The 12,500-nt window shown below is 47.6% G+C and overlaps 1 protein-coding gene across 1 annotated transcript in view; it reads right to left on the bottom strand.

Moving 5' to 3' along the window:
* The window catches only part of adamts16 (ADAM metallopeptidase with thrombospondin type 1 motif, 16), a gene marked incomplete at both ends in the record, with an annotated part of 101,345 nt that overhangs the window by 29,918 nt on the left and 58,927 nt on the right, over positions 1-12,500 (bottom strand). The window contains 2 exon segments of the mRNA XM_084336689.1: positions 9,144-9,281; positions 10,036-10,141. Coding sequence (XP_084192815.1) covers positions 9,144-9,281; positions 10,036-10,141 — 244 coding nt within the window.

The following is a 12,500-nucleotide window of genomic DNA, read 5'->3' as shown; positions in this document are numbered from 1 at the left end:
TTAGCACTAAAAGTGATTTTCCTTTTTTGCATTAGTAACTTCAGAATGTTATCTTTCAAAAGAGACCAGGCTTATGCGTGTGCTAAGCATAACGTATAAAGATAAGCTTTGCAAAAAAATAATGCAGTCCTCAAGTTCAAATAAAAAAAATTGCCGCTTTTCTGGGTGCATGTTATAAGGTTAAAACAATAAAGGCATCTTTGAGTAAACTTTGAGTAGAGATTCAAGATTCAAGAGGTTTATTCATCACATACAGTACAGTACATACACAAGACATAGTGAAATGAAGGTGGCCGTGCCTGCTTCGATTGTGCAAAGTATCATTAAGTATCTCGAGGCTGGGGCCAGCATGTCCTCTTTTTTGGAAATCAAAATATGATCACCCTAACATAGCCCCCCTTCTGGCGGTCTAGGTGAGAGAGGGTGCTGTGCAGTACTTGGGAGACCGCATCATCAGTGGACTTGTTTGGCCTGTATGCAAATTGCATAGGGTCCATATCACTGGGGAGGGAGGCACAAATGTGATCCTTGACCAGCCTCTCAAAACATTTCATGGCCACAGAGGTGAGTGCCACCGGTCTGAGACCTGTTGGGGAGGATTTCTTTGGTACCAGGATAATGGTAGACATCTTGAAGCAGGCAGGGACCACTGACTCCGCCAAGGATAGATTAAATATGGTGGTGAACACAGGGGCTAGCTGGTTAGCACAGGACTTAAGTATGCGTCCTGTTATTCCATCTGGGCCAGCAGCCTTTCTGGTGTTCACCTGCATAAATGCTCTTCTCACACTGTGTTCCGTCAATGAGAGAGCGTCCCTGCCCCCCCACGGATGGCCCCTCCACAACAGCCGGCGCGCCAGTGACGTCACTAGCCGTTGAGCTAGCGTCGCCACTGTTTGCCCCAAAACGAGCGTAAAAGGAGTTGAGCTGGTCCGCGAGAGAGGCGTCGTCGCTCCCCATTGAGGGGGCGCTGACTTTGTAGTCAGTTATCGTCCTCAGTCCCCGGCATAAGCCTCTTGTGTCATTCTGTGCCATTTGTGCCTCCATTTTGTCAGCATACGTCCTCTTAGCAAGTTTAACAGCCTTGCGCAGAGTGTAGACTGTTGTCTTGTACTCTTCCATGTAGGGCTGTCCCCGACTAAGGATTTGGATGGTCAACTATGATTGGCCAAAATGTGCCGTTAGTTGGACATTTTTTTTTATAATATTTTAAACTTTTTTTTTTTTATAATATTTTTTATTTTTTTTATCATTCCATTTGGGCTGTGGGGGGTGCTTAATGTCTGAAGGAGTCGACTGAAGGCTTCTTGTCCTCTGCAAAAGCATGCAATTGGTCCACTGATGGATACATCTTGATTTGTCTAGTCTAGTGTGTTCATTAGATGGGTGAAATCCTCTTTCAGTGCCTCTGTGCCTGTTTTCGTAGGCAGTTAGCCTCTGGTATGCGTGCCATTAGCGTTAGCCACGCTTCTAGGCCTCTTTTCTTTTGGAAAGAATGACAAACAAAATGTACTATTCGACTAATAGGTTGGTTAATCGACTACGGCTCCTTTCGACCGATTAGTCGACTGTGACTAATCGACTAATAGGGGTCAGCCCTACTTCCATGTTTCCTGTCTCTCTGCCCAGGTTGTAAGCAGTGGTGCGAGTTTTCAGAGCTGCTCTGATAGTACTGTCCACCCACGGTTTCTGGTTTGGGAACACCCTCGCCTTCTTTGTGGGGACGATACTATCAGCTAAGGTTGCTATGAAGCTAACAACAGTATCTGTGAACTCGCTGACGTCAGTGGCGCTTCCCTGGAACATTCCCCAGTCTACGTCCTCGAGAGCGTCCTGAAGCATGGCCTCTGATTGGTCGGACCATCTCTTTACCTCACGTGACACGACGGCGCCACGTGATCTGTGTCTGTAAGTAGGAATCAGGAAGATGGAGTCATGATCCGATGTGCTTGTAGCCCCCGCTAATGGCAGAGCCGGTACAGCCTTGTAGCCGGCTCTGAACGGGGTGTAGCAATGATCCAGCGTATTTCCTCCCCTGGTGGAGCAGGCGATGTGCTGAAAAAAGGATGGCATCACTTTCTTCAGATTCGCCTGGTTGAAATCGCCGGCTACGATCATGGCTGCTTGATCTGGTGGATGTTGAGATGTCCCTGTAGCTCCGCCAGGGCCCTGACGGTGTTCGCTTGGGGAGGAATGTACACCGCGGTCATGATGATCGCGGTAAACTCTCTGGGAAGATGAAACGGTCGACATTGGATGGCCAGATGTTCCAGGTCCGGCGAGCATGAATGGGAGAGTATCTTGATCTCCTTTGGGCTAACCCAACCGTTGTTTGTAAGGAGACAGACACCCCCACCGATGCTCTTCCCGGAGGCTTCTGTACTGTCCGCTCGGAAGACGGTGAAGGAGTCCGAAGGAGAGACGCTGTGATCCGGAGTCGCTGGTTTCAACCATGTCTCCGTGAAGCACATGATGTTACAGTCCCTCACCTCTTGCTGGAATCGGACCCTCGCCCGTAAATCGTCCATCTTACCCTCTAGCGAACGTGCATTTGCCATGGATGGGATCGCCAGACGGTAAGCAGATCTTTTTAACCTTAATCTGATTCCGCTTCTCCTGCCTCTATGTTTCTTCCTGCCGCTGCCGCCTTTGTCTTTGTCCCGCTTGATCTCCGGTGGCCAATCTTGGCATAAAGTGTCTCTAAACTCCTCTTTAAGTCCGGAGTTTAGGTCAATAAGTGACTGGCGGTCGTATGACGTCCCTGCCAGTGTTGTTTCCATAAAAAAAGTAGTAAAAATAACCATAATGACTAAAAGTAAGCACAATCGTTGCGGAGCAAAACCAATGGCGACTAACCTGAGCCGTGCCATAGTACCGAAAGAGAGAACATACTTGAAGAGAAGAGACAAGAAGAGAGAAGAGAAGAGAGAGAACCGAGAAGAGAAGATAATAGAGAGGAAGAGAGAAAACAATAGAAGAGAGGAGAAGAGAGAGGGAGAGAAGAGACGAGAAGTGAAGAGAAGATAAGAGAAGGAGAGGTAAAGAGAGCAGTGTGTGTGTGTGTGTGTGTGTGTGTGTGTGTGTGTGTGTGTGTGTGTGTGTGTGTGTGTGTGTGTGTGTGTGTGTGTGTGTGTGTGTGTGTGTGTGTGTGTGTGCGTGCGTGCGTGCATGCGTGCGTGCGTGCGTGCGTGCGTGCGTGTGTGTGTGTGTGTGTGTGTGTCAGTGTCTGTGTGAGTCTGGTGCCCATTTTGTAGGTCTGTCGCCAAGGCTTTTCTTGTGACACCATAGCCATCCCATGTCAAGACCTCAAAACCTTGTCCTATTCACCACCTGGCTGGCCGCGACCGGTCCTTGAATATGGAACGGGTCCAGGGAAATAATACATGGAATGCGCCTCTTCTGTCTGCAAGAGGCATCAACAACTGACATCATCATGTATTTATGCTAATGCAGTACAACTGACATCATGTATTTATGCTAATGCAGTACAACTGACATCATCCTGTATTCATGCTAATAAAGTACAACTAACATCATCATGTATTTATGATAATAAAGTACAACTGACATCATCATGTATTTATGCTAATAAAGTACAACTGACATCATCATGCATTTATGCTAATGCCGTGTTGTTAGATTTAGCCTATTTGCGGCGGCCCTGACCGACACAATATCAGACATGCCTGCGGTACGAGATTCCAGAAGTTGACACAATAGGATTCCACAAATACCATTTTGCGAACTGACACCGTCGCCTATAAACCGTTTCTCGACCACGTTGCTCAGCCCGAACCCCTCGACCACTAACAGAACCTGCAGGCTGAACGGGACCAAAAGTCATCGACAACTGAACATTTATTCCTGCATGTAGTACACAATGCCACGGCAGTTAGCACCGTCTGTATCGGACCGGAGATACCGACATAACCTTCAGTAGACTATGCCTATACGCTACAGTCATCCGTCCTTTCATGGTTCCCGCTCCTTTTGAGAAAAGAGTTCTTCTTGACAATCCAGGACAGCACTTGCTCATACAATTGTCATCTTGTTTACTGGTAGGCCCTAGTATCCACACATTTAACCCCTGTTTTATTCCTCCTTTTTTAACGATGCAGGGTTCATGAAGTGTCTCACGTTCATTACAGGTGACTGCTGCACCCGTCACAAAATGTTTTGTAATCATTACGGGTAGGATTTTACAGCACTTTAAATAAGAGGAGAATAATCATGTGCTTGTCAAATACCATGGTGGGCCAGAACGAACATGGCCTGCGGGCCTCAAATTGGGTGGCGCTGTCGCCTCACAGCTAGAAGGTCCCGGGTTTGATTACCGCTTGGGGACCAGGTTGCTGCGTTGCCAGGGACCCAGGTGGGGTATCTCCCAGGCCTTTCTGTGTGGAGTTTGCTTGTTCGCCCCGTGCTCGCAAGGGTTTCCCCTCCAGAAAAAGAGATCAACCCACTGAAAAACATGGAGAACAGATCGCTAACGCTGTCGAAGGCGGACAGGAGCACTTGGATTGGTCCCCGGGCGCAGCCCACGCTGCAGCCCGTGTCTGCTCCCGGCTTCCCATGGGGATGGGTCAAATGCAGAGAGACATTTCATCGGCGACCCAATGCATGCATGTGTGTGTGTGTGTGTGTGTGTGTGTGTGTGTGTGTGTGTGTGTGTGTGTGTGTGTGTGTGTGTGTGTGTGTGTGTGTGTGTGTGTGTGTGTGTGTGTGTGTGTGTGTGTGTGTGTGTGTGTGTGTGTGTGTGTGTGTGTGTGTGTGTGCGTGCGTGCGTGCGTGCGTGCGTGCGTGTGTGTGTGCGTGTGTGTGTGTGTCAGTGTCTGTGTGAGTCTGGTGCCCATTTTGTAGGTCTGTCGCCAAGGCTTTTCTTGTGACACCATAGCCATCCCATGTCAAGACCTCAAAACCTTGTCCTATTCACCACCTGGCTGGCCGCGACCGGTCCTTGAATATGGAACGGGTCCAGGGAAATAATACATGGAATGCGCCTCTTCTGTCTGCGAGAGGCATCAACAACTGACATCATCATGTATTTATGCTAATGCAGTACAACTGACATCATGTATTTATGCTAATGCAGTACAACTGACATCATCCTGTATTCATGCTAATAAAGTACAACTAACATCATCATGTATTTATGATAATAAAGTACAACTGACATCATCATGTATTTATGCTAATAAAGTACAACTGACATCATCATGCATTTATGCTAATGCCGTGTTGTTAGATTTAGCCTATTTGCGGCGGCCCTGACCGACACAATATCAGACATGCCTGCGGTACGAGATTCCAGAAGTTGACACAATAGGATTCCACAAATACCATTTTGCGAACTGACACCGTCGCCTATAAACCGTTTCTCGACCACGTTGCTCAGCCCGAACCCCTCGACCACTAACAGAACCTGCAGGCTGAACGGACCAAAAGTCATCGACAACTGAACATTTATTCCTGCATGTAGTACACAATGCCACGGCAGTTAGCACCGCCTGTATCGGACCGGAGATACCGACATAACCTTCAGTAGACTATGCCTATACGCTACAGTCATCCGTCCTTTCATGGTTCCCGCTCCTTTTGAGAAAAGAGTTCTTCTTGACAATCCAGGACAGCACTTGCTCATACAATTGTCATCTTGTTTACTGGTAGGCCCTAGTATCCACACATTTAACCCCTGTTTTATTCCTCCTTTTTTAACGATGCAGGGTTCATGAAGTGTCTCACGTTCATTACAGGTGACTGCTGCACCCGTCACAAAATGTTTTGTAATCATTACGGGTAGGATTTTACAGCACTTTAAATAAGAGGAGAATAATCATGTGCTTGTCAAATACCATGGTGGGCCAGAACGAACATGGCCTGCGGGCCTCAAATTGGGTGGCGCTGTCGCCTCACAGCTAGAAGGTCCCGGGTTTGATTACCGCTTAGGGACCAGGTTGCTGCGTTGCCAGGGACCCAGGTGGGGTATCTCCCAGGCCTTTCTGTGTGGAGTTTGCTTGTTCGCCCCGTGCTCGCAAGGGTTTCCCCTCCAGAAAAAGAGATCAACCCACTGAAAAACATGGAGAACAGATCGCTAACGCTGTCGAAGGCGGACAGGAGCACTTGGATTGGTCCCCGGGCGCAGCCCACGCTGCAGCCCGTGTCTGCTCCCGGCTTCCCATGGGGATGGGTCAAATGCAGAGAGACATTTCATCGGCGACCCAATGCATGCATGTGTGTGTGTGTGTGTGTGTGTGTGTGTGTGTGTGTGTGTGTGTGTGTGTGTGTGTGTGTGTGTGTGTGTGTGTGTGTGTGTGTGTGTGTGTGTGTGTGTGTGTGTGTGTGTGTGTGTGTGTGTGTGTGTGTGTGTGTGTGTGTGTGTGTGTGTGTGTGTGTGTGTGTGTGTGTGTGTGTTCCTGTGTGTTGCCCATCTTGCATGTGTGTGTTAATCTGCATGACAAATAAAGACTTATTCTTTCTTTCTTTAATTGAGTTTCAAACAAAATACACACCTAGGGGCTAAAATACGATAAAAACCTTTCCAGGATCATGGGTAATTTTTTCACTTTTTCCAGGCTTTCCATGATTGGAAATCTAGTACCTGAATTTCCAGGTTTTCCAAGATGAAACTCTGGGGGTTTTCAGTGAATGGTGTCCTTTTGTGCATGGCGATTACATCGTTCACTCCTTAAACCACCGGCATACGCGAGACTGTGCACACCGCCAGAAAGGTCCGACGCCTGCCCCTCTTCTGCCCTGTGGCTGGCGGTGGGTAAACAGCCTTCAGACTCAGAGTGATCTAAAATCTGCCGGGCATGCATTCTGGCACACAGGCATCCCCTCCACGTGGCCTCCCAGAGTGACGGACGGACGGACGGACGGGGGGTTAATATAAGACTGACAGGCCTAACGAGCATGAGCTCATCTCTCCTTTTTTTTTATAGCCTAGCGAGAAAATACAGTACACTGTCTGTCCGTCTGTCCCGCCTGACCGACCGTCTGTCCGTCTGTCTGCCTGACCGTCTGTCCGTCTGTCTGCCTGACCGTCTGTCTGTCCGTCTGTCTGCCTGACCGTCTGTCCTCACCGGCCCAAGATGGAAGCCCCCTGACACTTACATGTTTAACCCCGTCTGTCCCCACCGGCGGCACTCTTAAAAAAAGACCGCGTTGACATGAAGAGCAGGAAGCGTTGTCTCTAAATAAACACGTACAGGTGTGTCGAAATACGAAACGACATGAATCGAAGGGCCATTTGTTATTAATACATTTCCAAAGAAAACGCATGCGGGGGTTGAGTGACACTTTGGCGGAAAACGGTCGGTGCGTAAATAAAATCCATTAAAGTAATGAGTTTACATAAAAGAGGGGGAAAAACACTTAGGAGGCCGTAAAACACAGCATGAACTGCCCTGCGGCGTTAAAAAGACGATAAGGGCTGATTAACAAAACGTTGAGTAATGTTTTCGACGGCCATCTGTGCATGCTTAGTTAGGGATAAAACAGATCCTGTTTTATTTCAGAACACATCATTTTTTTTAAGAGTGTAGAAATCGGGGATATGGCAGTTCAGTTCACACGCTGGTAAATTTAGCAGGGGGGGCTCCGGTTTCACACACACACACACACACACACACACACACACACACACACACACACACACACACACACACACACACACACACACACACACACACACACACACACACACACACACACACACACACACACACACACACACACACACACACACACACACACACACACACACACACACACACACACACACAGTCTGACTGACTGATGACTTGGCTGTTGATTGCTCGAGTGCAGAAATGTACACACATGCACAAGCGTGCAATCATGTACAAGACTGGAATACTGTACATATACTGTATGGATGGAGATCTATGTGTTCTGACACGCACAAACGCACACACACACACACACACACACACACACACACACACACACACACACACACACACACACACACACACACACACACACACACACACACACACACACACACACACACACACACACACACACACACACACACACACACACACACACACACACACACACACACACACACACACACACACACACACACACACACACACACACACACGGACTCTCTCTCCGGTTGTTGTCTTGGCTCATTCACACATGGGCAAAAAAACAAAAAAACATACCCAGACACCGTCTGTAACACAACACTAACTAGGGGCTAGAGGCACTACATGTCAGCCTGCCTGGCTGCAACATCAGCTATGTTTAAACCCCTAGACACACACGCACGCACATGCACACGGACACACACACACACATGCCCGCAGACACAAGCCTTTTTATCTCTGCTGTGGCGAAAAAAACAGGCGAGTCTCCTCCAATAGTTCCAGCGTGTGAGTAAATCTTTTCGCTATGTGCCCTTTGGTCAAGAACTGAATTTGGAACCGATGTGTCTGCAGCTGAACTCAGCTAAAACGCTGTGTGATTAAGGGATTAGACTGACATGTTTATCTATCTCAGTAGTTACGATGCGGAGGAGCCTCGGAGAGAGAGCCTCGCGGGTGTCTCTCTTTGAAACGTCGTCGTTTTAAAGGAACACACCAACGTGTTGGTAAAGTGGCTTACCGTCTTCTCCAGAGAGAGAGACAAGAAGACGGTAAACTAATTTCCCCAAATGTTGCTGTGTTCTTCCATAATGTAAAGAAAGTCACTTCGCTGGGGACGTGCTTTCAGGCGATGGGTTTGGCTGCTTGCTTCTTCAGGATGATGTCAAGCTCATGAGTGAGTGAGTGAGTGAGTGAGTGAGTGAGTGAGTGAGTGAGTGAGTGAGTGAGTGAGTGAGTGAGTGAGTGAGTGAGTGAGTGAGTGAGTGAGTGAGTGAGTGAATAAGTGACTGAGTGAGTGACTGAGTGAATAAGTGACTGAGTGAGTGACTGGGTGAGTGAGGGATATCATGACATCACTAGGTACAGTACCAGGCGGGTCAGACTTGAGGAACTTTCTGAGGTATTGTTGTATAATAGTCCATTATGATATCTATCTATCATATATATACAGTATATATATATGTATAAAGTATATATAAATATATATATACATGCATATAATATACTATGTACAGTACCGGTACTTACTTGAGGAACCTGCTGAGGTACTGGCGGCTGCAGGCGGACCAGGAGAAGACCCCGTTGTGTCCGGCCAGCGTGGGGGACATGATGTTGCCCTCTGACTTTTTACACACGTTCCCCTCCCCGTCGTGGACCATCCCGAAGCTGAGGAGCGAAGAAACAAACAACGACGTGATTACAAATGAAACATGTAGAAAAGTAGAAATGTAGAGAAAACATGTAAAATGTAAAAGTGAATAAGGTAAGAACTACACTATAGGGCGGGATCCACAATGTGTGTATTGAGCCGTACTGTATTGTACCCATTCTGCAATCTGTTAATAAAATGTTCAATCAATCAATCACCTTTGTTAAGGGGATGCAGACCAGAGAAAGACTTTCGTCTTGTTTACATCAGGGTCCCCCATTTTCAATTCATAATGTAAGGGTGCAATTAGCACCGTGCAATCCATTCTTTGTGGATCCCGGCCTATGTGTGAATGCAGTGTGGAGGTCTTGTGTAGATAAGAAGGTGGTGAGTGATATGGGGAGGCCTCTCTCTTTCTGCTGTGTCAGCAGGTATGCGATTGCTATCGAGCAGTCCTGTCTGAAGCGCAGGTAGCCCGACGTCTAGCTCTAAACGACCCCCTTCTAAACGATTGACGATAAGAGGTTCTAATCTGTGACCTGGATGTTGGAGGTCAAAGTGAAAAGAGTGCAGTGGAGAAGTTCGGCCTAAAGCTTTCAGCCGACTCGTCGTAGGGCTTCCTGGATGGGAGAATCGGGTTCCGATCCGCTTGTGTCCACAACGTGACCACAATTCAAACTGACTGAGAGGAGGATATCATTGTACACTATACCTGCCTGGCTTACAGTGCATTCCAGAGAGAGAACGGAGGAGGCAGAGTGGGGCTCTTACTTGTGTCCAGACTCGTGGGCGATGGTAAAAGCCAGACCCAGTCCGGTGTCTTCATTAACGGTACAGCTCCTGTACTTACTGCACATTCCACTGATGGGAGCGAAACCTGCAACGGGGACACGACAAGAGCAGGTGTTTATGACGGGACTTCCACCTTCGGCCTCTCCCTTCTGGACGTGAAATACAGGAACTACATCACGTAGGCCTAGTGACGCCTGTCGGCAGATGGAAATGCCTTGCTTATAGGTCGGGGATTTCAATACGTTGGCAACTATTTAGATCCATTTTGCACCTTACTGGGGCAGTAGGACTGGGCATAGGAGGCCGGTATATAAGGCACAGGGAGGCAATGCCGACCCAGTCTGCGCATTATTATAGGCAGCCTAGGCTACGATATTGTGTGCGTGTGGCCTGCTGCAGCCCGGTGGTGACAATACGCAAGGGTCGGCCAACCAAGGTGTCAATGGCAGTAGGTGTGGTGGCCGTTAACATTCCAGACTGCAGGCAGTAACCAATCACGCCGCATCACCAAACTAACCGATGCCAGTCTGGTCTTCAAAACCCTCCATGGTCTAGCCCCACCCCCACTTTCCGATTTTTCACCTCCAGGTTCGCGTGTAGTCTTTTACCAACAAACTTGCAGTTCCGCGTTCGGGTTCAGAACTGTTGTACCGGGTGACTTGGCTGTTCCATTTAGCAAAGCAGCCCTCTCCGTGAGAGCTGCCAAGACCTGGAACTCCATTCCAAGTTACATGCGGACTGGGCATAATACGGATCACCTGAGGCCGAGGGCATGATGTGACTGAGTCAGAGTTAATCAAACCGTGGAAACTTTTTAGAGCTACTATGTACATTGTTTTCAAAGCATGATGAGATCCAAATTACGGAAAACGTTTCCTTCATTGCCGTTGGCACCGCAACTTGTCAACGGTCTTTCCCAATGAGGCGCATCCGAAACTGGCTAAGAAGAACAACAATATGCGCCAGGAGAGACGGTCAACTCTGAGTCCGCTTTACATTGTTTACACTGCTGTGTTGTTTTTTACTACCTGTACCCCCCCCTTCCCCCATGCTCAGTATATTTTTACTGTATTTGTTTCTGTATATTTTATTTCATTTTTATTCTATTTTACTCTACTCTTATCCTAGGCAACTTGATTGATTTGTGTTATTATTCTAATTCGTGACCTGTCCTGTCTAAATGTTTAAATGTTGAGCGATTTGCAGTGTCAAATTTCCCACGGGATAATAAAAGTATTTCTATTCTATTCTATTCTATTCTATACATTGAAAGTATCTCACAGACAAACTTAAAGCAGAAAAAAGCATTGATGCGCGAAACGTCGCATTTTTTGTTGTTGCATTAAGGTAAGACAATGGTTAATCTTATTGGATGCCTTAATTTGAACAATTAATTTGCACTATATGAAATGAGTGGGGCTCGCTGTAGTAGCCTAGTAGTGTGTGTATTGTATGACATCAGAACCTGGACAGCACCGTTTGCATGCAAGCAAAAAAGAAAAAGGGAACATTTTGCACGCTCCGCGCGACTCCCATCCCATCTATAGCCTACCCTAATGTCCAGCTCACCCGCCGCCTATGGGGCTGGGCAATTGATCAAGTTTCAATTTCAATTACAATTCTGGCTTCCCACGATCATGAAAACAAAATAATCGAGATAAAACGATTATTGTGCCACATGCCGTGTTGCTCTCATTTTGTAAATGTAGTGCACGCTTCCTTAATAGCGGTACTCTCCGCCCCTCCCCCCGAAGCCCAAACAGTAGCTTCAGCTCGTGTTGAGAGGGAGGAGGGAGCCACAGCGTTATTTTGTCGTTGGTAACTTGTAGAATATGACATAAAAGCAGCCTCTGGTCAAAAGGAAATGTAAAACAAATGCAGTCGTCATCATACAATGTTCTTGGGGGGGGGAACCCTGCATATATCGGTATCGGTTGATATCGGTTGATATCGGTATCGGAAATTAAGAGTTGGACAATATCGGAATATCGGTATCGGTAAAAAAGCCAATATCGAGCATCCCTAAATCTAATCTAATCTAATCTCTTGACACGCCAATGTATCGCTAACACAGGCCACGGGTGTGATCACAGGCAGAGGAAAAGCGGCCTAAAGCTTGAAATATTGTAACCCAAAGGCCATTGGTTCAGACCCCCGAAGTGGTTTGGAAAATGTGTGCGGAGGAGTGAGTGAATGAGTGACACTCCTCCCACTCTGACACCCGCCATCAAAGTGCCCTGGATCTGGAATCAACAGTACAAGACAGTGCTAATTGTTTTGCCGGGGCGGCTCGCATGCAGCTGTGAGTCCCTGTGTGTCTGCAGGGTGAAGCGGGGTGTTGCCGCAGAAAGAGTGCGGGTGCTCAGTCAACCTGTGCCTATTAAGAGGTTAACCTAAGCCTGTGAACCCACGCTCACCCCCTCCAAGTTCAAAGTGGAGCCTGC

Source organism: Notolepis coatsorum (genome assembly GCF_963971535.1).
Source record: "Notolepis coatsorum genome assembly, chromosome: 19".
NCBI classification, from domain to species: Eukaryota; Metazoa; Chordata; class Actinopteri; order Aulopiformes; family Paralepididae; genus Notolepis; species Notolepis coatsorum.
This window is presented reverse-complemented; position numbering and strand designations above follow the sequence as displayed.